This window comes from Natator depressus, chromosome 25, assembly GCF_965152275.1.
Source record: "Natator depressus isolate rNatDep1 chromosome 25, rNatDep2.hap1, whole genome shotgun sequence".
Taxonomy (NCBI): Eukaryota; Metazoa; Chordata; order Testudines; family Cheloniidae; genus Natator; species Natator depressus.
The window spans coordinates 1,252,293-1,280,239 of NC_134258.1; the positions used below are offsets into that span (position 1 = coordinate 1,252,293).

Consider the following 27,947-nt stretch of genomic DNA (forward strand, 5'->3'; position numbering starts at 1 on the left):
TGAGGGGGAACATGGTGATGGGGCGCTGAGCCTGGGGCACAGACAGTTTATGAGGGAACATGGTGGTTCGGGAGGGGGCTGAGTGTGAGGTTCAGGTGGTGGATGTGGGGGAACGTGGCAGTGAGGCAGGAATGGTGGATGTAGGGGAATGTGGCAATGGGGCACTGAGTGTAGGGTGGAGATGTTGAATGTAGGAGAATGTGGTGATGGTGGGCTGAGTATGCATAATGATGTGGGGGAACACGGTGGTGAGGAGTTGAGCGGGGCCAGGGTGGTGGATGTGGGGCACATGGCTGTGGAGGAAGGTGGCAGTAGGGGGCTGAGGTGGTTGGGACAGTGGATGTGGGGCATGTGGCTGAGGGGGACCGAGAGGGAAACAGCGGTGAAGGGTTGAGGGGGCAGAGGCAGTGGCTGTGGGGCATGTGGCTATGGAAGAAGGTGGCAGTGAGGGGCTGACGGGGTGGGGTGGTAGATGTGGGGCATGTAGCTGTGAATAAAGGTGGCAGTAGGGAGTCAGATGGTGGATGTGGGGAGCGCAGCAGTGGGGGAATTGAGGGGCAGGCAGGGACAATGGATGAGGGGGAACACGACTGTGAGGGACTGAGCGGAGTGGGGAGGTGGCTGTGGAGGAAGGTGGTGGTGAGGAGCTGAAGGGGGCGGGGTGCTGGAGCTGGGGAGGAGGTACCGAGGGGGGTGGGGAGGTGGCTGTGGAGGAAGATGGCGGTGAGGAGCCGAGGGGGGCGGGGTGCTGGAGGTGGCAGGGAGGTACCGAGGGGGGGCGGGGAGGTGGCTGTGGAGGAAGGTGGAGGTGAGGAGCCGAGGGGGGCGGGGTGCTGGAGGTGAGGGGGAGGTACCGAGGGGGGGCGGGGAGGTGGCTGTGGAGGAAGGTGGAGGTGAGGAGCCGAGGGGGGCGGGGTGCTGGAGGTGAGGGGGAGGTACCGAGGGGGGGCGGGGAGGTGGCTGTGGAGGAAGGTGGCGGTGAGGAGCCGAGGGGGGCGGGGTGCTGGAGGTGGGGGGGAGGTGCCGAGGGGGGGCGGGGAGGTGGCTGTGGAGGAAGGTGGAGGTGAGGAGCCGAGGGGGGCGGGGTGCTGGAGGTGAGGGGGAGGTACCGAGGGGGGGCGGGGAGGTGGCTGTGGAGGAAGGTGGCGGTGAGGAGCCGAGGGGGGCGGGGTGCTGGAGGTGGGGGGGAGGTGCTGAGGGGGGCGGGGAGGTGGCTGTGGAGGAAGGCGGGGGGTGAGGAGCCGAGGGGGGCGGGGTGCTGGAGGTGGGGGGGAGGTACCCAGGGGGGCGGGGAGGTGGCTGTGGAGGAAGGTGGGGGTGAGGAGCCGAGGGGGGCGGGGTGCTGGAGTTGGGGGGGAGGTACCGAAGGGGGCGGGGAGGTGGCTATGGAGGAAGGCGGGGGGTGAGGTACCGAGGGGGGGCGGGGAGGTGGCTGTGGAGGAAGGCGGGGGTGAGGAGCCGAGGGGGGCGGGGTGCTGGAGGTGGGGGTGAGGAGCCGAGGGGGGCGGGGAGGTGGCTATGGAGGAAGGCGGGGGTGAGGAGCCGAGGGGGGCGGGGTGCTGGAAGTGGGGGTGAGGAGCCGAGGGGGGCGGGGAGGTGGCTGTGGAGGAAGGCGGGGGTGAGGAGCCGAGGGGGGCGGGGTGCTGGAGGTGGGGGTGAGGAGCCGAGGGGGGCGGGGAGGTGGCTATGGAGGAAGGCGGGGGGTGAGGTACCGAGGGGGGGCGGGGAGGTGGCTGTGGAGGAAGGCGGGGGTGAGGAGCCGAGGGGGGTGGGGTGGTGGCGGGGAGGAGCCGAGGGGGGCGGGGTCTTTAGGGCCTCGGCCGCGCTGTGGTAGCGGTGCCTCTGGGCGTGGCTGGGGCAGGGCAGTCACACGCCTGAGCCTCTGCGCCCCGCCCAGGCCCGCGGGCAGAGGCGGGGAGGGATATTATGTAGCTTGGGGTTTAGGAACTGTGGAGTGTGTATTTGTGCGCATGCTCCATGTTACTCTGGATGCGGAGTCGGACTCCACGCCTCCCTCAGGATCTCTGATATTCCTGTAGTGGGTGGGTTTGGCGCAGGCGCACTATTTTTCTAACCGTGAGCGGCGGAATGAAGATAACTGTTGTTTTCAGGGCATGCGTACTACGACAGTGAGGAGCCATATCCAACGGAGCATGCGCTGTGTCTCCTGTCTTGACTGGGGCGCGGGATACGCCGCGCATGCGCTCCATCGCTGTGTCTGTTGTAAGTCGGAGTCCGGCTGGTCGCGCGCTGCACTCTGGGAGTGATTGAGGAAGTAAAATGGCGGATTTAGCGAACGAAGGTAGGGGGGATGCGGTCGAGATCGCAGTTGTGCGGAGGAGGAGTCTGGGCCGGGTGGGTCGTGGGCTGCAGCCGGCCTGGCATAGCCTGGGGGGGAGCTCCATGGGCCCTGTCGGGGATTTCCTCCTCCCTGCCGCCTGCTCCAGTCCCGGCTACCGCGGAGGGAGCCACTGGACAAAGGGAGCGGCTGGGCCTAAGTGGGGCCGGCTATTTCCCTGCTCTCCCGCCCACGGGGGAGCCCGCTGACACCCGCCATGGGGCAGGCACGTGGGCCGGGCCTGTCAGGGGTTGCCTCTTGAGGAGGCGAGAGCATGGGGGTGACGGATCTCGGGGGTTGGGAGTCGCTGTGGGCACAGGCCTATTGATGTAGGGTGTGCGGGTCGGGGGCTGTCTACTGAGTCCTTGTCTGCCAGCCTGCTGGTACGGAAGTCCCCTTGAGGTGAGTGTTATTTATTACTGCCCCAGGAGCAAAGCTGTTCTTTTGCTACTAAAACCCCCGATGTAGGATGATAACTACATCCCTTTGTAGAGAGTCTAGCTTGCTTGGTAGGTATGCATGTGTACATTCAGAAAGTGAACAAAACATACATGTATGTTTCCATTAGTCACCCAGTTTAGTTCATGGTGCAAAGTTACATAGCAATGTAAAAGAGACCCTTGAGAGCTGCTGCTTGCTTAATTATCACTTGAACCCCAAAAATTTGAAAAGAAGGAAGCTCAGTACTTCTCACCAGTTTGGGATTAGGTGCCGCCTGATATTTCACCCCTTTCTAGGCAGTGTTCAGGTACCATGTCCCTATGCCCCGTCCCTGGCCTGTCTATATAGTAGTGCTGTAAAATCTCCATTTCAGCTGTTGTTTTCAGTGCTGTGTCCACGCTTATGTCTAGCACTTAAGAAATATGCTTTGTAGGGTTAGGGGAAATTTAGGCATCTTTTGTATAGCCATAAATTTGTGAGGGCAAGGGAATTGGTTTTATCCCTTTTTCCCAAGGAGTTTTAGGAAAGGATGGGAGTATGCCCTCTATAGGTCATAGGGTTTGTCTACACTGGCACTTTCATTGCTAAAACTTTTGTTGCTCACGGTGTGTGAAAAAACACCCGCCTGAACGAGAAAACTTTTAGCAATGAAAAGTGCTGGTGTGGACAGTGCTTCATCTGCGGAAGTGTGATCCCAGGGACGAAGCTACCCCCCCACCCCCCCTTGTTGGAGGTGGTTTTACTCCTGGTGATAAAGAGCAACCACACAGCATGCTTTATAATGACGTGGCAGAGCTGTACTGTTGTAAGGTGCGCAGTGTGGACATGGCCTTAATGTGTATCTCCAAAGTAGAAGATACATAGAAAACTTTAACATAACATAAACTGTGAAGCATTATGTCAATGTGCCCTAGGGTAAGCACTAAAATCAAAGTTGGAAACCAAGCAAAAACATACAGATAATAGAGAGAAATGTATGCTAATGTCTTGCACTGTGCCCTTCAGAGTAATGTAAAGAAGGTCAAGGCTTCTAGGGATAGAAAGTGTGTGTGCGTGTGTTGAAGTCACCTCTCTTTTTGGCATTTCAGGTAACTGAATGCTACACAAATAAAAATATAGGTTTCAATGGGTTTAATGTTAGTCTTAGCTAATTATATTTGTCTTTCTCATTTTACTATCTTTAAGGTAACATTACTGCAAATAAATAGTGTAAGATACTTAATGTGGTTTGTTAAATAACCTTGATATGTGACACATCCCTGGGCCAGCTTCTCCAGCTGCCATACCTTGCTTTGCTTCTCCAGCTGCCATACCTTATTCCTTCTTTTCAGAAGATCATTGAATGAGTTGTTTGGAGTTCCTGACCTGCAGATCCATCCAGTGCAGGAGGTCAAACTAGATGATCATAATGTCACTTATGGCCTTAGACTCTGTGAATTCTAGGTCCTCTCCAATCGGGCTTCTACCCCTTGCGCTCCATTGAAACCACTCTCCCCAAAGTCTTTGACCTCTTCCTAGTCAAAGCTCAAAACCAGTGCTTCATCCTCATTCTCAGTCTGTCAGCTGCTTTCAATACAGACCACGCTCTTCTTGAAATCTTGACATCCCTTAACTTTTATAATCTCTGGCCTCTCATGATTCTTCTCCTACTTCTCTAATAGCTTCTTTAGCATGAACTTTGGAGAATCCTCCTTATCTGCTCACTGACTTTCAGTGGGCAGGTTACAGGGCTCTGTCCTTGGTCCCTTCTCTTCTCCCTCTACATTTTATCTCTGGGTCATCTCATCCTCAAACACAAATTCAGCTAGTGTCTCTATGTTGATGACTTGCAGATCTGCCTCTCTACTCCCAGATCTCTCTTTCTGTCCAAATCTATCTGTCTCTCTCTAACCTCTTTTTTTTTTTTTTTTTTTTTTTTGTGGATGTCTAGCCATCAACTCAAGCTTAACATGACTATAACAGAGCTCTTAGTCTCCTCCCCCACTACCTTTCTTGATCACTGGACAGCACCACCATCCTACTGTCACTCAGGTCCCTGAGCTTGGTGTCACCTTTAACTTGGACCTCTGTCTAGGTCCTCATATCCAGGCTATATCTACATTTTGTCGGTTCTTTCTGCATAATGTCTCTAAGATAAGGCCTTTCCTATCCATCTGCACCGCTACAAGTCTCATCTTGATTAATGTCCTCTTCTCTGGCTTTGACAAATGCAATCTTGTACTGCTCACATCCATTCAGAATGCTGCTGCAAAAGTCATTTTCTTATCCTGTTGCGCTCTCCTTGCATCCCTCGATTGGCTTCCTCTTTGTTGCATTGAAGAGAACTTACCTTTACTTTGAAGGCCTTTTATGGCCTCTCCCCACCATACTTATCATTTCTCATGCAGACTGAGATGTAGATTCCCACCTCTGATTAGGCATGATGCCAACCTCCATCACCCACTCATTAAATGTTCAAACAAGCACCTTCATGCCTTCTTCCATATTTTTCCTCATGCTTGGAGGAACTCCATGTAAAAATCCACAAAGCTCTGTCATTAACCTCATTCAAAACTCTCCGTAACGCTCTCCTTTCAGTGTACAAAAAACGTGACCACTTTTAGGCTGCTGGCATCCTGAGGCAACTGCCTATTGTGACCAATTTTGCCTTGTGGTTTCCTTGTACCCCTCTATCTTGATCTGTCTGTGTTCTGTTTTCTACTTACGTTGTAAGCTCTTTGGGGCAGGGACTGTCGTCTTATTCTATATTTATACAGTGCCTAGCACAATGGGGTCCTCTTCCATGACTACCACGCCTAGGTACTACAGTAATGTCTCTCTTCTAAGATGACTGGGTTAGTGCTCCCTGACGCTTGTTTTGATGAATTCTCCTCTAACAAACTTTCAAGATTGATTTATGTGAATATGCTTGTGACAGGAAGTTGAGTAGCTTTCCATGGTACTTACAGTTATGCCCTTTTGTTTCAGTTTAAACCAATTTTTACCAAAAAAGAAAAAAAAAATCCTGTTTTTATAAAAAGTATTCGTTTTTTCAATTTTCACCCTACTTTTGTATCATTCAAATATATAAAAATAACATGTTTTATTAGGAAAATACAATACATTGCATGAGATATGTATTAGGACAATACATTAGTCTGTTTGTATATGCAAAGCTATCTGAAGTATCAGTCTGGAGCAGTGGTCTCCAGCCTTTTTACACACAAGATCACTTTTTGAATGAAAGGTCAACCAAGGATCTGCTTCCACGAGGCCCTGTCCTGCTCACTCCATTTCCCCCCTCTCTCCATCACTTGCTCTCCCCCACCCTCACTCACTCTCACCGGGCTGGGGCAGGGGGTTGGGGTGCAGGAGGGAGTGCAGGCTGTGGACTGGGGCAAAGGGGTTCAGTGTGTGGGAGGGAGGGGGCTCCTCGCTGAGCCTGGGCCGGGGGGGTTGGGGTGAGGAGTGAGGGCTGCAAGCTCTGGGAGGGAGTTTGTGTGCAGGGGTCATACGGTCACACTGCACCTAATCTCCTAGAATCCATCGGACATTTCATGAGTTTTATTTTTTATTAGTGTCATTTGTGGTTTATAGATCCAAAATGCTTCAGGGATTGTCACAAATCAGTGTAACATTCTCAACTATGGGGTGTGCATTGGCTGAGCCTGGGGCAGGGGGTTGGGGTGCAGAAGGGGCAAGGTGCAGGCTCTGGCTGGGAGGCGCTTACCACAGGTGACTTCTGATCCGTGGCGCAGCGGGGTTCAGGCAGTCTGGCTGCCTGCCCTGGTCCCATGTTGCTCCCAGAAGCAGCTGGCTGCCGGCTGGCACATCTCTGCAGACCCCTGTGGGGCAGGAGGGCAGCGGGTCTCCGTGTGCTGCCTCTGTCCACAAGCACCACCCCTGCAGCTCCCATTGGCCGGTTCCCAGCTAATGGGAGCTGCAGGGACGGTGCTGCAGTCACCTCCCCATCCTTCCTCCTCTCAGGGGCCATAGAGATGTGCCAGCAGCCAGCCACCGGACTTTTAGCAGCCAGGAGATCACAATCGACTGGCAGAGGGTCCAGGATCAACCCGTCGATCGCAATCGACGGGTTGGTGATCACTGGTCTAAAAGATACACACAATAAACAGACACACAAGCTCTGAAGTATGTGCACATCTGAACTACCACATACACATTTTAAGCTGTTAGCAGAAAATGATTTAAAGATCTGAGCCACTAAAATAGGAAGAAAATGAAAATCTGTATCAGAATAGTTTTCAGGACACAAGGAAGTATTCAAAAGTTTAAAAAAGAAACAGGAGAAAAGGATGAAGTTGGGTGTATGCACTGTAAATGGTGTGGTCCAATTATTAAATGTAAATATTTATAGGCTATTAGTTCTAAGTTTATAATAGTAAGCTGTTTATTCAAATGAAAGCTTTCTTTTCCACTGAATGCATCCGATGAAGTGAGCTGTAGCTCACGAAAGTTTATGCTCAAATTTGTTAGTCTCTAAGGGGCCACAAGTACTCCTTTTTCTTATAGTTTTCTTAAACTCAGAGGTGGCATTGTGTTCTGAGTTCTGTTTTAGTTCTGCAGCAAACCACATAGATTAATGCTTTGATGACTGGAATTCAACTAAATTTTTTTTTCCCCACTGTCCTTCCGTCCACCAAAATAAACCCCGGTATTTACCCAGAACAGTTAATTTTTTTCCACCGATTTTTACCTGTTTTTGTTATAATAAACACCGATAAATTCCTGAGAAAAAATGAATAAAATAAAAACCGAAAATGAAGGGCCCTATTTATAGTTTAAACATGTGTAGTACTAATAGATTTAAAGAGTAATTACTACTAGTATAATACCATTGTTCCTGAAAATGCTCCAGGAATCACTCTCTAAAGGACAGAAAGTATCTTACACTCAGGACCTTAGAGATTCTTTGGTTAGTTTCATGCTCTTCTCCAGAATAGGAGCTGACTTCTTAGTATAAGTGGCTGCACCTTAGTTGAGTCTGGATTGTTGCCTGGGTATTTACATCTTCAGCACTGGTGGTCTGCACCATTTCCATTCTCCAACTATCTTTTCAAAATCATGAATTTGACCTGAGCATGGATATTGGAGATCTTGATTGTCATGCACATATAATCACTGCACTTGGCAGTCAAAGAACTACAGATCATGATCATAGGCAAAGAGCAGAAGTTTTTTCATCTCTGAATAAATTAAAACATAGAACCAACCAAAATCTGTAACACTTGTTTTCAAAATTGTGATATTGATTTTGTGCCAAATCTGTGTTTACAGTGATTTTATTTCTGCTGTGACTTTAAATGTGTAGTTTGACCTACCTTAAAGTTGCGATCTGATTTTTGTGGCGAGAGGAACAAAATGTTTGGAATCTAAATGTGTATCTGTTAAAACAAACCACTCTCCAAATGCTCAGTTGTTCTCTTACTGAAACACTCAAGAGACTGCTAGCTTTTGTAGGGCCTATAAACATTATTTTGTTCTTCTCATGCTGGCTTTGCACCAGTTAGCTATCAGATATGAAGTCAAATACTGAATTAGGGCTGTCAATCGCGATTAATTTTTTTAATCGTTTAACAGTGCAATTAATTGTGCTGTTAAACAATAATAGAATACTATTAGTTTTAATATTTTGGATGTTTTCTGCATTTTCAAATATATTGATTTCAATTACAACACAGCATACAGAGTGTACAGTGCTCACTTTATATGTTTGATTACAAATATCTGTGCTGTAAAAAAGAAAAATAGTATTTTTCAATTCACCTAATACAAGTACTGTAGTGCAATCTCCTTATCATGGAAGCTGAACATAAAAATGTAGAATTGCATACAAAAAAGACTGCACTCAAAACCAAAACAATGTAAAACCTAGAGCCTGAAAGTCCACTCAGTCCTACTTCTTGTTCAGCCAATCACTGTAAAAGTTTGTTTATATTTGCAGGAGATAAAGCTGCCCGCTTCTTGTTTACATTGTCACCTGACAGTGAGAACAGGCACTCTCATGACACTGTTGTAGCCGGCTGGCATAAACATACAGCTAAGGGTAGCATAAAATCTCTCCTTTACCTGTAAAGGGTTTAGAAGCTTAGGTAACCTGGTTGACACCTGACCAAAAGAATCAATAAGGAGAGAAGTTACTTTAAAATCTGTGGGGGAAGGTTTTTGTTTTGTGCTTCTTTGTGTTGTCTCTGGGACAGCGAGGAACCAGGGCAGGGAAAATAGATCTCCTAAAGCCATACCTGAACTAAGCCTCTAAGATTACAAATTGTAAGTAATAGGAAGGAAATGCGTTAGATTATCTTCTGTTTTAGCTTGTGAATTTTCCCTAGGATAAGAGGGAGGTTTATTTTTTTGTTTCGTAACTTTAAAGTTTTGCCTAGAGGGGAATTCTCTGTTTTGAATCTGATTAACCTGTAAAATTACCTTCCATCCTGATTTTATGGAGGTGCTTCTTTTACTCTTTCTTTATAATAAAGTTCCGCTTTTAAGAACCTGATTGGTTTTTAGTGCCCTAAAAACCCAAGGTGCTGGTCTGTGATCACCTTGTTAACCTATTTGGTTGGTATATTATTCTCAAGCCTCCCCAGGAAAGGGGGTGAAGGGGCTGGGGGGGGGATATTTTGGGGAACAGGAATTCCCAAGTGGTTCTTTTCCTTGAATCTTTGTCTAACTCACGTGGTGGTGGTGGTGGTAGCGATACCATCCAAGGACAAAGAAGAATTTGTGCCTTGGGGAAGTTTTTAACCTAAGCTGGTAGAAATAAGCTTAGGGGGTCTTTCATGCGGGTCCCCACATCTGTACCGTAGAGTTCAGAGTGGGGAGGGAACCTTGACACCTTCATTGCAAGATATTTATGTGCCAGATGCACTAAAGATTCATACTCCCTTCATGCTTCAACCACCATTCCAGAGGACATGCATCCATGCTGATCATGGGTTCTGCTCGATAACTATCTAAAGCAGTGCGGACTGATGCATAGAATATCAGGGTTGGAAGTGACTTCAGGAGGTCATCTAGTCCAACCCCTGCTCAAAGCAGGATCAATCCCCAGCTAAATCATCCCAACCAGGGCTTTAAGCCTGACCTTAAAAACTTCTAAGGAAGGAGATTCCACCAGCTCCCTAGGTAACGCATTCCAGTGCTTCACCACCCTCCTAGTGAAAAAGTTTTTCCTAATAGGCAACCTAAACCTCCACCACTGCGACTTGAGACCCTTGCTCCTTGTTCTGTTACTGGTACCACTGAGAACAGTCTAGATCCATCCTCTTTGGAACCCCCTTTCAGGTAGTTGAAAGCAGCTATCAAATCCCCCCTCATTCTTCTCTTCTGCAGACTAAATAATCCCAGTTCTCTCAGCCTCTCCTCATAAATCATGTGCCCCAGCCCCCTAATCATTTTTGTTGCCCTCCCCTGGACTTTCCAATTTTTCCACATCCTTCTTGTAGTGTGGGGCCCAAAAGTGGACAAAGTACTCCAGATGAGGCCTCACCAATGCTGAATAGAGGGGAATGATCATGTCCCTTGATCTGCTGGCAATGCTCCTACTTATACAGCCCAAAATGCCATTAGCCTGTTCACTTTCATCATTTGAGTCAGATGCCACCAGCAAAAGGTTGATTTTTCTTTTTTGGTGGTTTGGGTTCTGTGGTTTTTGCATCGGAGTGTTGCTCTTTTAAGACTTCTGAAAGCATGGACAGCACTTCAGATTCTTAAACCTTGGGTTGAGTGCTGTAGCTATCCTTAGAAATCTTACATAGATACCTTCTTTGCGTTTTGTCAAATCTGCAGTGAAAGTGTTTTTAAAATGAAGAACATGTGCTGGCTTATCATCCAAGACTGCTATAACATGGAATATATGGCAGAATGCCAGTAAAAGAGCAGGAGGCATAGAATTCTCCCCCTAAGATTTCAGTCACAAATTTAATTAACGCATTATTTTTTTAATGAGGGTCATTGGCATGGAAGCATGTCCTTTGCCTCTTCGTGCTTTGGCCATCATTCCATACGAATGTTTAGCATATCTAGTATGTAAATACCTTGCAATGCTGGCTACAAAATTGACATACGAATGCCTGTTCTCACTTTCAGCTGACATTGTAGACAAGAAGCGGGCAGCATTATCTCCCGTAAATGTAAACAAATTTGTTTGTCTTAGCAATTGGATGAACAAGAACTAGGACTGAGTGGACTTGCAGGCTCTAAAGTTGTACATTGTTTTGTTTTTGAGTGCAGTTATGTAACAAATCTACATTTGTAAGTTGCACTTTCATGATAGAGATTACACTACAGTACTTGTATGAGGTGAATTGAAAAATACTATTTATCATTTTTACAGTATATTATTTTTATTACAAATACTTGCAAAGTGAGCACTGTAACCTTTGTATTCTGTATTGTAATTAAAATCAATATATTTGAAAATGGAGGCCTTTTGTAGTGATAATCAAGGTGGGCCATTTCCAGCAGTTGAAAAGAATGTCTGAGGAACAGTGGGGGGGGGGAGACATAGTTTTACTTTGTGTAATGACCCATCCACTCCCAGTCTTTATTCAAGCCTACGTTAACTGTATCCAGTTTGCAAATTTAATTCCAATTCAGCAGTCTCTCTCGTTGGAGTCTGTTTCTGAAGTTTTTTTGTTGAAGTATTGCCACTTTTAGGTCTGTAATCGAGTGACCAGAGAGATTGAAGTGTTCTCCGACTGGTTTTTGAATGTTATAGTTCTTGACTTCTGATTTGTGTCCATTTATTCTTTTACGTAGAGACTGTCCAGTTTGACCAATGTACATGGCAGAGGGGCATTGCTGGCACACAATGGCATATATCGAGTTGGTAGATGTGCAGGTGAACAAGCCTCTGATATTGTGGCTGATACCTTCCACACAAACTTCCTCGTGGCTGGACGTTACAAAAACTAGACAAGCCATTTACAACACACACTTTGTAGAGAAGCAAAAGAAAAAGGACACTAAACTATCTAAACTACTACATGCCACAAGGGGCCACAACAGAGGTTCCCTTAACCCACCCAGCAATATTGTTCGTCTATCCAACTATACTCTTAGGACAGATTCTCCTGCTGGGCTATCTCGGGGCCTCTCCTTCTGCCCCTCCACCCCCACGAACATGATACAGTTCTGTGGTGACCTGGAATCCTATTTTTGATGCCTCCGACTCAAGGAATATTTCCAACACACCTCTGAACAACTTACTAACCCACAGAGAGCTTTCTACCAAGACTACAAAAAGAAGGTCGAAAGAACAGACTGGACTTCTATATAGAGCGCTTCTGCCAACGTGCACGGGCTGAAATTGTGGAAAAGCAGCATCACTTGCCCCATAACCTCAGCCGTGCAGAACACAATGCCATCCATGGCCTCAGAAACAACTCCGACATCGTAGTCAAAAAGGCTGACAAAGGAGGTGCTGTCGTCAACATGAAAAGGTTGGAATATGAACAAGAGGCTGCTAGGCAGCTCTAACACCACTTTCTACAAGCCATTTTACCCTCTGATCCCACTGAGGGTTACCAAAAGAAACTACAGCATTTGCTCAAGAAACTCCCTGAAAAAGCACAAGAACAAATCCGCACACACACCCCCCTGGAACCCCGACCTGTGGTATTCTATCTGCTACCCAAGATCCATAAACCTGGAAATCCTGGACGCCCCATCATCTCAGGCATTGGCACCCTGACAGCAGGATTGTCTGGCTATGTAGATTCCCTCCTCAGGCCCTACGCTACCAGCACTCCCAGTTATCTTTGAGACACCACTGACTTCCTAAGGAAACGACAATCCATCGGTGATCTTCCTGAAAACACCATCCTGGCCACTATGGATGTAGAAGCCCTCTACACTGACGTTCCACACAAAGATGGACTACAAGCCGTCAGGAACAGTATCCCCAGTAATGTCACAGCAAACCTGGTGGCTGAACTTTGTGACTTTGACCTCACCCATAACTATTTCACATTTGGGGACAATGTATACCTTCAAATCAGCGGCACTGCTATGGGTACCCGCATGGCCCTACAGTATGCCAACATTTTTATGGCTGACATAGAGCAACGCTTCCTCAGCTTTTGTCCCCTAATGCCCCAACTCTACTTGCGCTACACTGATGACATCTTCATCATCTGGACCCATGGAAAAGAAGCCCTTGAGGAATTCCACCATGATTTCAACAATTTTCCATCCCACCATCAACCTCAGCCTGGACCAGTCGACACAAGAGATCCACTTTCTGGACACTACAGTGCTGATAAGCAATGGTCACATAAACACCACCCTATACCGGAAACCTACTGACCGCTATTCCTACTTACATGCCTCCAGCTTTCATCCAGACCACGCCACATGATCCATTGTCTACAGCCAGGCTCTGTGATACAACCGCATTTGCTCCAATCCCTCAGACAGAGACAAACACCTACAAGTTCTATATGAAGCATTCTTACAACTACAATATCCACCTGCTGAAGTGAAGAAACAGATTGACAGAGCCAGAAGAGTACCCAGAAGTCACCTACTACAGGACAGACCCAACAAAGAAAATAACAGAATGCCACCTTCGGCCCCCAACTAAAACCTCTCCAACGCATCATCAAGGATCTACAACCTATCCTGAAAGACTACCCATCACTCTCAGATCTTGGGAGACAGGCCAGTCCTTGCCTACAGACAGCCCCCCAACCTGAAGCAAATACTCACCAGCAACCACACAACAGAACCACTAACCCAGGAACCTATCCTTGCAACAAAGCCCGTTGCAAACTGTGTCCACGTATCTATTCAGGGGACACCATCATAGGGCCTAATCACATCAGCCACACTATCAGAGGCTCGTTCACCGGCACATCTACCAATATGATACATGCCATCATATGCCAGCAATGCCCCTCTGCCGTGTACATTGCCCCCCCCCCAGCTCTCCTGCTGGTAATAGCTCACCTTGATAGATCACTCTGGTTACAGTGTGTATGGTAACACCCATTGTTTCATGTTTTCTATGTATATAAATCTCCCCACTGTATTTTCCACTTTATGCATCCGATGAAGTGAGCTGTAGCTCACGAAAGCTTATGCTCAAATAAATTGGTTAGTCTCTAAGGTGCCACAAGTACTCCCTTTTTTTAAAATAAAGGCTATGTTAACATTGGCAAAGTGCTGTGGCACCTTACAGACGTATTGGAGCATAAGCTTTTTTTGTGGGTGAATACCCACTTTGTCGGATGTAACATTAAAAGTTAACATTCTAACTTTTAATTCTTTTTAAAAAGAACATTTCAAATTGTTTTTTTAAACTTTTAATAGAAAGTAGCGAGGGTTGGGGAGGGGGGTCTTAGGATCCCTACTTAAGGCTAAAAGTTGGCTGCTTTTTTTTTTCCCTTCCAGACATGTTACAGTTGCTTTATTTGGTGTATCTGTGGCTTGGGCTGAAGCTGGTGTGTGGGGGGGTGTGTTTGTTTTTTTTTTTTTTATTTGAAGTATAGCAAAAACTAGCTGTGCTTTTAAAATAAGCTTTTGGTCTATGTTAGTGCTAAAAGGGAACAGAAGCTGAAACCAAATAACCAGTTTATACTGGCAGCAAAGGCTTTTTTACATCTTGAATCCTTGAATATGATTTGAAATACATATTTTTATTTGAAAAAGAAAAAGGGGGATGTGAAAGATCTACACTGTTTCCCTATATTCTCATTGTGCGTATTGATCTGGGGTGGCTGGCTAATTCAGGTTGCAAGGAACAAGTCGTTCCCCCCCCCCCCCCCCCCCCCCACTCCTCCCCGTCCCTAAATTTAAAGTAGTTGTTTAAACAGAATCAACTATGTTAACTCTGGTTCAGTACAAGACACAAGAAAAATATTTTGTCAAGAAGAAAGGACTACATTATTTCCAACCTTTTGTGAAAGCAGTACAAATGGCGAGTTTGAAATAATTGTTTTACTAAAGTGATCAGATAGTCCTGGAGTGACAGTTGCCTGGATTCTAACTTTTGCGTACAAGTTCATTTAAAAATAAGCTGCTCTGATTATCTTGTGTAGTATGAGTTCAAGTATGTTCTCCTCAATTGACTGAGCTGACTATCTGAAGCCTTTTTTCTTGTTTGTTCTCAACCAGCAATAGCTATCCAGTAATCGAGGTGCCATTTGCACTTGTGTAAACTGATAATTTTGGTCTATATACATTGCAGTCTATAATAGAGAATATACATATGGTGGCTTTTGCATTCGGAGCACTCATACATTAAAGGCAATGAATTGGGATACTAAACGGTCCCTGTACAGAAATTTAGGTCAGACTCTACAATTGATGTTTTTTCTTCCTGTTCGTTTTGGCACCACTTGGAACAAATTACTTGCACTGTAAACAGACGCTAGCTACACTTAATTTCAGTGAAAACAACTTTTTGAATCCAGAGGAACAAGTGGTGCCAATTGTAGCCCAATATGCTTTTCTTCCTACACACGCAGTTTCCTGACACCTCCTTTTAAATATTTTTTGGTAATATCTCTTTTTTTCACCAGAATTTTAAGGAAGAGTAAAGAAAAACTTTCTTCACTAACCCCAAATTAGTTAAAATGTAACTCATTCCTCTATATCCTAGTGCCTTCTCATTAGTATGGATAAACAAATTACATTATTTCATGAGTCCTACAACACTGTGGACAAATTGTGGGACAACAGTACTAGGATAAACAATTATTTTCCTTCTACAGTAGAACCTCCGAGTTATGAACACCTTGGGAATGGAGGTTGTTCGTAACTCTGAAATGTTCATAACTCTGAACAAACGTTATGGTTTTTTTCAAAAATTTACAACTGAACATTGACTTAATACAGCTTTGAAACTTTACTATGCAGAAGAAAAATGCTGCTTTTAACCATCTTAATTTAAATGAAACAAGCAGAGAAACAGTTTCTTTACCTTGTCAAATTTTTTTAAACTTTCCCTTTATTTTTGTTAATAGTTTACGTTTATTGCAGTACTGTGCTGCATAGTACTTGTAAAAAGAAAAGGAGTACTAGTGGCACCTTAGAGGCTAACCAATTTATTTAAGCATAAGCTTTCGTGAGCTACAGCTCACTTCATCGGATGCGTTCAGTGGAAATGAAGTGAGCTGTAGCTCACAAAAGCTGATGCTTAAATAAATTGGTTAGCCTCTAAGGTGCCACTAGTACTCCTTTTCTTTTTGCGAATACAGACTAACACAGCTGCTACTCTGAAACCTGTCATAGTATTTGTGTTTTTTTTTGTTTTTTGTTTTTTTTGTCTCTGCTGACTGTTTGTGTACTTCTGGTTCCAAATGAGGGGGTGGGTGGGTGTGTGATTGACCAGTCAGTTGTAACTCTGAGGTTCTACTGTATTTTGTATGACTCTACCAGTCTACTGTTCTTACCTGATCCTTGTCTTGTCTTGTTCCCCTAAAATCATTCTTTCCCCCACCACAATTTTTATGTTCTTTAGGCTTTATTCTTTCCTCTTTTCATTTGTATATTTTCTTCTTTCTTCCTGTCTTTTTGAATCTCATCTCTTTTCTCCCATTCATCCCCTAATTTTGCGAACAAATTGCATACAGCACTATAAAGCTAGAAACACTTTGGCTGCAGTAAAGAACTGACTAGGATTGTGTGGTCTCTGAGGTGTTATGCGGCAGTTCAGTCAAGTAGGTGCATCTGGACTGTGTGGGAAATCTGCTATACAAGTTCTTACAGAGAAACTGTCACTTGTATCATGCATTTGTACAGTTGAGGAAAATATGCATTGGCTTTGCTTGTAATTAGGAGGTAGTGCATTCCACTCTTATACCATCTGGAGTATAAGGATAGGGAAAATGTGTAAAAGTGACTCTGGTTTTATATTTAGTTAGTTCTGTTTTTGTAAACTAGAAACTTGTGCTGAAGATTTCACTTCTTTTTTTGAGCAGAGGGAGCTTTATTTTTGCGGGGGGGGAGGCGGGGGAAGAGAACCTTTAAATTGTGTCTCCCCCCCCCCCCCCCCCTGCTCTCAGCAGGCACCAGTCATCTCTGGCAGAAGCCCCTGGAAACTGCACCTTAACTGTAAAAGAGCCGCATATGGCTCACGAGCTGTGGTTTGGCCACCCTGGACTATACTGTGATATCCCCTGCAAAAGACAGACTGCCTAAGCAGACCTGCTTTGCTTTTTCTCAGAGATGGTATACAGTATAGTTACCACACAGTTCTTTTTAAGCAAGCACATTTCTTCTTAAGGTAAAAGCACTAGAGAGAGAGAGAGCATATTAAAACAATAAAAGAACCTACATACATTCCCAGAGATCATCCTAACTCCAGAAAGGGCTCTGGCTGGTGAGCAGTCCTTCAAACGGCATACAGGCATTTTTCTGTGGTCACAAGTTCATAACTTTCACTCAGAACAAGCACACTCATTGCTCTGGGTGTGACTCTTTTTTTTTTTTTTTTTTTATCTTTTGTTCTTTGAAGCCACCTTGAATAAGTAATAAGTCAGACGAAGGTTGCCCCCTCCGGGCCAGGCTTCAAAAGGCTGAGTTCCAGTATAACTGGAGGAGGTTCCCTAGAGAATTACTGGGAAACCCACTTAATTTGAAAAGTTCATTCTTGTTTTAGCCAACTGTTTAAAAGTTTTCTTTGATACTCCCAACATTTCCCAAGGCATGTTGAATGCATCCCACAATTACACACACACACACACACATGCATTTTTAATATAATGGGCTCCTAAAATACTTAATTCGGTAACGTTTGTCCAGGATATTGTCATATCTGTCCCAATACGTAGTTACACATGGAAAAGATATCTGATTATGGGGGCTTTTCAACTTTGTTGATCAAAGGCATAATAAGATCCAATGGCTGGAAGCTGAAGTTAGACTGGACAAATTCAACCTTGAAGTAAGATGCAATTTCTTAGTGGTAAGGGTAAATAAACATTGGAACAGCTTACCAGGGGAGGGAGTGTACTCTCCATCACTTGGAGTCTTTAAAATGAGATTAGATATCTTTAAAAAAGATGTGCTTTAATCCATTTTCTGGGAGAATCTGGCTCTGGAGTCTGTGGGTCCTCCTGTTCATCCCATTCCTACACAGGCCATGGATAGAATGGATTTACTTGTATTGCCCTCCGTGTACTCATGACACTTGCAGCTGTGCATTAAGAAGATGATGATGATCAAATCTCATGCTTCTGGGCTTCAGCCACTTGCCTGAAGGGATAAGAAAGAAATTTGTTTCCCTGATATACAAATGGCTAGATGTATTATGGGTTGTGTGTGGTGGGTTGGTGGGTGTTTTTTTTTTTTTTTTTTTTTTTTTTTTGGCCTTCCTCAACCATCAGAGATTCTCCACAGATGGAGATGGGACACTAGACTGGGTAGACCAGTGCTCTTCAGTGGTACAAAAAGTCTGGCTATGTATGTTACTCACATATTCATAGGGTCATTCTGATTGCCAGATTTGGGGTTGGGGAGGAATTTTCTCTAGGTACATTGCCAGGGATCTTGTTTGTGTGTGTGTTTGTTCACGCCCCTTTCTCTGTAACAAGTGGTATTGTTTGCCTGCTGGGATCAGCTGGTAATATCTCACCTAATAAGTTCCCTGCCACTGCAGGGTCCTCTGGCATTGATTACACCTTGGTTTCTTCTGTTCTCTCCCTGTGACTGTTTTTTCATTTCTTGGGGACGGAAATATTTGGTCTAACAAAAGTCTTTGGACTTAATAAGTGGTATCTGGGTGAAATTTAATGCCTTGTGATATAGTAGAACCTCAGAATTACAAACACCTCGGGAATGGAGGTTGTTCGTAACTCTGAACAAAACGTGATGGTGGTTCTTTCAAAAGTTTACAACTGAACATTGACTTAATACAGCTTTAAAACTTTACTGTGCAGAAGAAAAATGCTGCTTCTAACATCTTAATTTAAATAAAACAAGCACAGAAACAGTTTCCTTCCCTTGTCAAATCTTTTTTTAAACTTTCCCTTTATTTTTTTAAGTAGTTTAACACAGTACTGCACTGTATTTGCCTTTTTTTAAAATTTATTTATTTATTTGTCTTTGCTGCTGCCTGATTGCATCCTTCCAGTTCCAAATGAGGTGTGTAGTTGACCGGTCAGTTTGTAACTCTGGTGTTTGCAACTCTGAGGTTCTACTGTATGCAGTAGATCAAACTAGATATCTTATGACAGGTTTCAGAGTAACAGCCGTGTTAGTCTGTATTCGTAAAAAGAAAAAAGAAAAGGAGTACTTGTGGCACCTTAGAGACTAACCAGTTTATTTGAGCATGAGCTTTCGTGAGCTACAGCTCACTTCATCGGATGCATAGCATATCGTGGAAACTGCAGAAGACTTTATATACACACAGAGACCATGAAACAAAACTTCCTCCCACCCCACTGTCCTGCTGGTAACAGCTTATCTAAAGTGATCATCAAGGAGGGCCATTTCCAGCACAAATCCAGGTTTTCTCACCCTTCCCCCCCCACAGACACACATACAAACTCACTCTCCTGCTGGTAATAGCCCATCCCTCTTTGAAACCTCTCTTTATAATGCGCATGATAATCAAGGTGGGTCATTTCCAGCACTAATCCAGGTTTTCTCACCCCCCCCCCCACACACACCCCCCTCCAAAAACCACACACACAAACTCACTCTCCTGCTGGCAATAGCTCATCTTACAATGTGCACAGCAATAATCCAAGTTTAACCAGAACGTCTTGGGGGGGGGGGGGGGGGTTAGGCTACCTTGCATAATGACTTATGCAATCTTATGGTCCCTTTTGACCTTAAACTCCATGAAACTATGACACTATACCCCATATTCGTCATAGTAATATTATGATTGTAATAATTATGATGCACTTTGTACCAGATGGGTCATGTAAGGTGTCACTGGAAAAGTTATGATGTGCTGAATATGATTATCCTATTTGTATGCATGTATCATTTTTGTATCTGAAGTTATGAACATTGAGTATAGATCTGTATTTCAAATGAGTTACTCTGGAAAACACCCACAGCTAGCCTTTCAGGCACAACAGTGAAGAAGCCGGGACAGTGCTAATGGCTCATCAACAAAGACAATGGGCTGTAAAATAGCGTAGCCTTCCTGTGAATGTTTCTGCCAGCCTGTAAGTAAGGGTTGCTATGACTCTGCAAGGGCATGTGACCAGACCACATGACTCTGAAGTCCATTCTGGGTACCTGTATTTTTCCACAAACTAGTTTGGGAACCAAGTTTGAAGTAAAGGGTTCCTGCCATATGGAAAAGCTGTATAAGGCAGGAAGTGACATCTGTTCTTCACTCCCCACAACTGAACACCTGAAAGAAGTTCCGAAAGAAAAGGATTTGGAATGGGTTGGGAGCCCAAGCTGTAAAGCATCTTGTGCCTTGAGAATGCAAGCCTGCTTGTATCAGTCAGGGTGGATATGAATTAGCAATTTCTCAATCTTTCTAGTATTTTAGGCTTAGTTTGTGGTTTTGTTTATTTACTAGGTAATCTGCTGTGATCTGTTTGGTGTCACTTATCGCTTAATCTATTTTTTTTGTAGTTAATAAACTTGTTTTTTGGGTTATCTAAATCAGTGTGCCTTTAAATTGAAGTGTCTGGGGAAAATCTCAGCTTGGCTAACACAAGTTTGTTGCATATTCCTCTCCACATTGAGGGAGGAGCAAACTGGGAAATAAATTCACATGGGTCGGGGTTTTGGCCAGGGAAAGAAGGTACAGCTCCTGGGTCTTAGGCTGAGGAGCTGGGGGTTATCTTAGCTGTAGCTTCTCTATTGTTGGTTCATGCAGTGGCTGGGTCAGCCTGCATGTAACTGCATCTGGGTTTGTGCCTGCCTGTGTTAATGCTGGTGGCAGTGTATTTGAAGACTGTTATCAGCTTTTTCCCCCCTCGGTCTGCTTTTTTCAAGACTAATCATGTCCAGTTTTTTTAACCTTTCCTTATAGGTCAGGTTTTCTAAACCTTTTATCATTTTTGTTGCTCTTCTGTGGACTCTCGCCAGTTTGTCCACACCTTTTCTAAGTGTGACATCCCAAATTGAACACAGTACTCTAGCTTAAAGACTCACTAGTGCAGAGTAGAGTGGGGTCCTGTGGCTTAGATGTTAATACTCCCCAGAATATTAGCATTTTTTTGCAAGTGCATCACATTGTTGATTCATAATCAATTTGTGATTCATTATAACCCCAGACCATTTCAGCAGTAGTACCACCTAGCCAGTTGTTCCCAGTTTTGTAGCTATGCATTTCATTGTTCCCTCCTAAATGAAGTACTTTGCACTTATCTTTATTGAATTTCACCTTGATTTCAGACCAACTCTCACATTTGCCAGTCATTTTGAATTCAAATCCTGCTCTCTAAAATGCTTGCAACCTCTCCCAGCAAATTTTATAAGCATCCTATCCACCCCTTTGTCCAAGTCCTTAATGAAAATATTGAATAATGCAGACCCAGGTGCCACAGATACACCTTCCCAGTTTTACAGCGAACCACTGATAACTACTCTGAATACAGTTTTTCAATCAGTTGTGCCCCCACTTTATAGTTGTCACAGAGTCCCCGGGCAATGCTTTGGAACTTCTCCCTATGAAGCCAGTCAGGACTCTGGTGAAGTCTCCTCTCTGTGAGCAGACTGTCTTCAGGGCAAGAAGCTCACACGGCTTCCACCTTCCTGGGTCTGACCTCGGAGCATTCAGCATCCTCTGCCCCTCTGTGTGCTTCCCACAGCAAGTCCGCCCAGGCCGGGGCCTGGGGAAGCCAGAGGGTCCTGCACCCCAACTTCGCAGTCAGACGTGACTCTTAACCAGCCAGTAAAAGAGAGGTTTATTAGATGACAGGAACACAGTTTAAAACAGAGCTTGTAGGTACAGAGAACAGGACCCCTCAGCCAGGTCCATTTTGGGGAGGCAGTGAGCCAGCCAACCACGTCTGCGCTTCACACCCCATCCCCAGCCAGCCACAAACTAACTCACTTTTCAGCCCCTCCTCCTCTGGGCTTTGTCCCTTTCCCGGGCCAGGAGGTCACCTGATTCCTTTGTTCTCCAACCCTTTAGCTATCACCTTGCAGGGGGAAAGGGCCCAGGCCATTAGTTGCTAGGAAACAGGGTGTCGGCCATTTATGTACACTGGCCGGCCCTTTGCTCTGCAACAATTACACCCCCTTGTCCCACCACCTAGAGACTTAAGAAGTGCATAGGGGAAACTGAGGCACTCCTACAGTATTCAGAGGAAACATTAAGAAAAGTCCCACTTCGTCACATCAGAAATTTAATCTAGACCATGTTTCTTAGTTTTACTTACGAGAGTAGGATAGTGTCAAAAGCCTTCCTAAAATCCAAGTTATATCACATATACTGCTTCTTTCAATTCACTAGGCCAGTAACCCTGTCAAAGAAGGAAATTAGGTTGGACTGGCATGATTTGTTCTTGACAAATCCATGCTGGCTATTCCTTATAGTTCTAGGTGTTTACAAATTAATTGCTTAGGACTACATTTATTTGAAATGCCTAAACTGCAAACAGAATTTAGGCATTAGCAGGCATGTGACAAAGCATATTTCTTCATTTTTTTTATCAGACTAAGTAGAAATAATTAAAAAATGAAAATGGATTTTTCACTTCACAGAAGAATGCAGTGTTTGAAACATAAAGGTAGGAGTGTGGTGTGTTGTGGTATGAAGAGTTTATCATAATGAATTTGGGCTGACTATTACTCATGAATTATGCAGTCTACTGTAAACCTGTGCCAATAAAATTAATAGAAGGTGCACATTTAGCTCCTTTTGTAGTGCCAACCGGATACTCCCCCCCACCCCCCATGTCTCTCTCTCTCTGGTCAGAACCATGGTAATTTTGGTGAAAATGTGAAATCTGTAAAAACCTGAACTTCCCCCTAAAATTAGGCTTTTCTGGTTTTCCCATTTTCAACGGAATCTATATGGTTCTGAACTGAGTTAAGGGGTGATGCTGTCTAGTGTGGGTGAGGGCTGGCTGACCAGCCCTCAAGCTCGGCCTATCTAAGTAACAGTATTTGACACTCTAATTGGTAATATCCTTCATCTGTAAAGCCAGGTGGTCTGACTACTCATGAGTGTGGTCTCAGAAGGAGAGGTTTTTTTCCCCAAATTTTATTTATATGTATATAAAATATATTAGGGTGTGGATTAATTGCAGTTAACTTATGCAATTAACTAAAAAAAAATTAAATGATAAAATACTAATTGAAATTTATTACAATTTTTTCGATGTTTTTAAATATATTGATTTGTTACAATGCAGAATACAAAGTGTACAGTTCTCACTTTATATTCTTTTATCACAAATATTTGCACTGTAAAAATGAAACAAAAGAAATAGTATTTTTCATTTTACCTCATACAAGTACTGTAGTGCAATCTCTTTATCATGAAAGTGCAACTTACAAATTTAGATTTTTGTTGTTGTTACGTAACTGCTCAAAAACAAAACAATGTAAAACTTTAGCGCCTACGTCCACTCAGTCCTACTTCAGCCAATCACTCAGACAAACAAGTTTGTTTACATTTACGGGAGATACTGCTGCTCGCTTGTTTACAATGTCACCTGAAAGTGAGAACAGGCATTTGCATGGCACTTTTGTTGCCAGCATTGAAAGGTATTTACGTGCCAGATATGCTAAATATTCATATGCCCCTTCATGCTTTGGCCACCATTCTAGAGGACTTGCTTCCATGCTGATGATGCTTGTTTTAAAAATAAGTGTTAATTAAATTTCTGACTGAACTCCTTGGGAGAGAATTGTATATCCCCCCCCAACTCTGTTTTACCCACATTCTGCCATATATTTCATGTCATAGTAGTGTAGGATGATGACACAGCATATGTTCATTTTAAGAACACTTTTACAGCATATTTGACAAAATAGAAAAGTTATCAATGTGTCTTTTCTAAAAATAGCAACAGCACTCTACCCAAGGTTTAAGAATCTGAAGTGCTGTCCAAAATCTGAGAGGGACGAGGTGTGGCACATGTTTTCAGAAGTCTTAAAAGAGCAACGCTCTGATGCGGAAACTACAGAACCTGAACCACCAAAAAATAAAATCAACCTTCTGCTGATGGCATCTGACTCAGATGATGAATACGAACTTGCTTTGGATCGTTATCAAGCGGAACCCGTCACCAGCATGGGCGCATGTCCTCTGGAATGATAGTTGAAGCATGAAGGGACATATGACTCTTTAGCGCATCTGGCAGGTGAATATCTTGCGACGCCGGCTATAACAGTGCCATGAGAACGCCTGTCCTCGCTTTCAGGTGACATTGTAAACAAGAAGTGGGCAGCATTATCTCCTGTAAATGTAAACAAACTTGTTTGTCTGAGCGTTTGGCTGAAGTAGGACTGATTGGACGTGTAGGCTCTAAAGTTTTACATTGTTTCATTTTTGAATGCAGTTATTTTTGTACATTCTACATTAGTAAGTTCAACTTTCATGATAGAGATTGTACTACAGACTTGTATTAAGTGAATTGAAAAAGTTTTTCTTTTTTACAGTGCAAATATTTGTAATAAAAAGAAATATAAACTGAGCAGTGTACACTTTGTATTCTGTGTTGTAATTGAAATCAATATATTTGAAAATGTATAAAACGTCCAGAAATATTTAAATTGTATTCTATTATTTAACAGTGCGATTAATTTTAATCGCTTGACAGCCCTTTTATTTTTATATATAACTATACAAACCCACCCTCTCACCCCCCTCGCTAAAACGTCTTTAAATAGCTTTCCTTGTAATAAAAGGTCATAGTTTAAACTTCTGATCTTGTAGCCTACCAGTACTAAAAGCTGTTGCTGTGTCCCCCTGGGAAATGGAATGTTCCTGACTTTCTAATGGTATAAAGCTCCCGCTTCTAGCTTTGATGGCTAAAGAGATATGGGAGGTTGTATCTGTCACTCTTCCAGGATGGAATATTGCTTAGTCTCAGCAGAGCAGTGCAGATTTATAGTTTCCAAGGCCAGAAGGGACCATTATGAACATCTAGTCTGACTTCCTGTATAACTCTGTGAAGTGGCCCTGGAGCTAGAGAAACCCAGAATCAGGCTCTAAAGTGTTGGTGCTAGCATGTTCTTAGAGTTCCTCTGGTACAGAGTTATACAGCCAGGGTCCATGAGAGCTTTAGTGATTTAAATCACTGATCTAAAACATGATTTAGGTCAACATACAGAAAACCTTGATGTAAATAATCAATCTTTTTTTGCATTTGTACTGTTTAGTTATTTTCCTACTGAAAGGTTGATTCTTATTGCTTGGTAACCATTAAAACATGTTGATTTGCAACTAAAACAGCCTTTACACTGAATTTTGTTCTTATGCTTGGTAACTAGGAAAATATGCCATATGTACATATTTATTTAAACAATTATATAGCTTAACATTTATTTATTCACATTCTTAATTTATACATTTTGTTACAAAATGGTGAGTGACACCTTTCTATTTAGTAGATTTGGTTTTTTTTACTTGTGATTTGTCAAGCTCTGTTTGGATGGAAACAGGAATTCAATTATCGCGCAAAACATTTTAAAATTCTATTTTGATTAGTTAAATCACCTTCAATGTGCTGTATACAAACTTTTTTCCTCTTATCAATACCTCTTCGGTATTTAAAACTAACTGATTTCTAAAACAAAGAAGATATCTGTAGTTAGTGAATTGAACGGATTTTGTTTCTGGTCACCATTTCCTTCGAGACTCTAGAATTGGTAGATCTCATCCTCACACCTAGTTTTTATTCATAAAATGGAAGAGGAAAACAAGCTTTCCTGCTTTTTCAACTCAGTCACTTTCTGAGCTTTGAATGAACTAGTCATCGAACTAGTTGAATAAACTGAATTGAAGAAAATATTCTCTTTGCACCTACAGAAGAGGCTACTGCTGTCAAGCTGGTTTAGCACTTCAGTAAACTCTGGTACCATCCAGTGTTCAGCTAGTGGCTTCTGCCAGTTCAGTGGCTTGACTTTTTGTAAATCTGTAACAGTAAACATATACTGCTTTAATGTTGCTGTTGTTTAATTGACTTTAATAGATAATCTAAATTTTAGTCTTTAATAATCTTAATTTCAGGTTACATTTTAAATTTCTTTTTAAAAATTATTTAATTTAAATAAAGCCAATTAAAATATCATAGATTTTTATCCATCCTGAAACATTAAAAGAGGACTAAAAAGTTCTCCTGTGACTGACCATAAAAAGGGTTAGTATCTCATCAGCATCCTTCATATAGTTCCTGCCCTTTCCTCTTTGATTCAAAGCAAGGAAGGCCCTGCTTCCCAAAAGGAGAAAGTCAGAGTCATGTTCAGGAGATTGTCTGTCTCCTCCAGGAAACTGCCTGTCTAGGAAATGTAAGCAAAGTGGCAAATTTTTGCAGATGACGACAAAATTATTTAGGATAGTCAATACTAGAGAAAATTGTGCAGAATTTCAGAGGAACTTCACAAAGCTTTGGGAATGGACAACACAATTCCCAATGAAATTAATTATTAGCAAGTATGAGGTCGTATACCTTGGCAGGAATAATTTGAACTATAAATACAGACTGCTGAATTCTATATGTGCCAATACCATCCAGTAATAAGATCTCAATACTATTGTGAATGGCTCCACTGAGCATTGAGATGTTCTCATGGGGATCCAAAATAGTAAGAGAGTAGAATAACTGCAACAGTAGCGCCCTCCCTTTGCATTGGCAAGGAGGCTCTGAGATTGACGGGGGAACAGGGAATTCTCACTCATTCACAGCAGACAGTGGTGTATCTGTGAAGAGGTGCTTCATATTTGTCAGGTACCTTTTAGATGGAGACTCTGAAAGATGGATGCCCACCAAGCAGGGTCTAGGGACAACATTCTGGTAGACATTCCAGCACCTTCCCCTTTTACCAAGCGCTTCTGTGGGGCTTGATTTCTTTAGGTCTTGCCCCTTGATATTGAGACGCTCCACTCTGTACGCTGAATGTAGGGTGTCTGATAAACTTTTCAGAATGTACATGTGAGGGATTGTGTTGGTGAAGGTGAGTGAACCGAAAATGAATGATGAGTGAGAGAAATTTGTGGGATTAAAAAAGTCAGGGAGTAGCATGAGACAGCAAACAAGAGGAATGGAGTGTACAACAGGGAAACAAGTCAAAAGCAGACATGTGTTACTGCCCCTCATTGTCAAAGTGGTTCCTCAAAGCCCCTCTTACGTTAATAGCGGCCCTCTGGGCTCCTCTAACAGCCCTAGCATCTAGCTGTTCAAACTGTGCAGCCAAGCTCTCTGCCTCAGTGCTCCACACCTGAGCAAACATTTCACCCTGCGATTCACACAATTATACAAAGTGCGGCCCGTGGCTATGACCACAGGAATATTATCCTCTGTAAGGTCTAGCCTGCCATTTAAACGCCTGCTGCGAGCTTTCAAATGGCCAAAGGCACATTCAACTACTATGTGGCACCTGCTTAGCCTGTTGTTAAAACGCTCCTTGATGATGTTCAGGTGCCCTGTGTAAGGTTTTATGAGCCATGGCTGTAAGGCATAAACTGGGTCTCCCAGGATTACTATGGGCATTTCTACATCCCTCACTACGAACTTGTGGTCTGGAAAGAAAGTCCCCGCCTGCAGCTTTTTTACAGGCCACTGTTCCTGTTTGTCAGGCCCTACGCTACCAGCACTCTTCAGGACACCACTGGCTTCCTGAGGAAACCACAATCCATCGGTGATCTTCCAGAAAACACCATCCTGACCACTATGGATGTAGAAGCCCTCTACACCAACATTCATAGAGTATCAGGGTTGGAAGGGACCTCAGGAGATCATCTAGTCCAACCCCCTGCTCAAAGCAGGACCAGTCCCCAACTAAATCATCCCAGCCAGGGCTTTGTCAAGCCTGACCTTAAAAATATCTAAGGAAGGAGATTCCACCACCTCCCTAGGTAACGCATTCCAGTGTTTCACCACCCTCCTAGTGAAAAAGTTTTTCCTAATATCCAACCTAAACCTCCCCCTCCTTCCACACAAAGATGGACTACAAGCTATCAGGAACAGTATCCCCGATAATGTCACGGCAAACCTGGTGGCTGACCTTTGTGACTTTGTCCTCATCCACAACTATTTCACATTTGGGGACAATGTATACCTTCAAGTCAACG

At 43.8% G+C, this 27,947-nt stretch overlaps 1 protein-coding gene across 6 annotated transcripts in view; it reads left to right on the forward strand.

The window, feature by feature from the left end:
* The first annotated feature begins 2,053 nt into the window (after positions 1 to 2,053).
* RANBP3 (RAN binding protein 3) overlaps positions 2,054 to 27,947 on the forward strand; it is a 183,288-nt gene continuing 157,394 nt past the window's right edge. Inside the window, exon 1 of one of the 6 annotated variants that reach the window (XM_074939879.1) lies at positions 2,054 to 2,302. In XM_074939879.1, coding sequence (XP_074795980.1) covers positions 2,281 to 2,302 — 22 coding nt within the window. In that variant the 5' untranslated portion in view covers positions 2,054 to 2,280. The remainder of the gene's footprint in view (positions 2,303 to 27,947) is intronic. The other 5 variants (XM_074939881.1, XM_074939880.1, XM_074939882.1 and 2 more) reach the window with 5 other exon arrangements.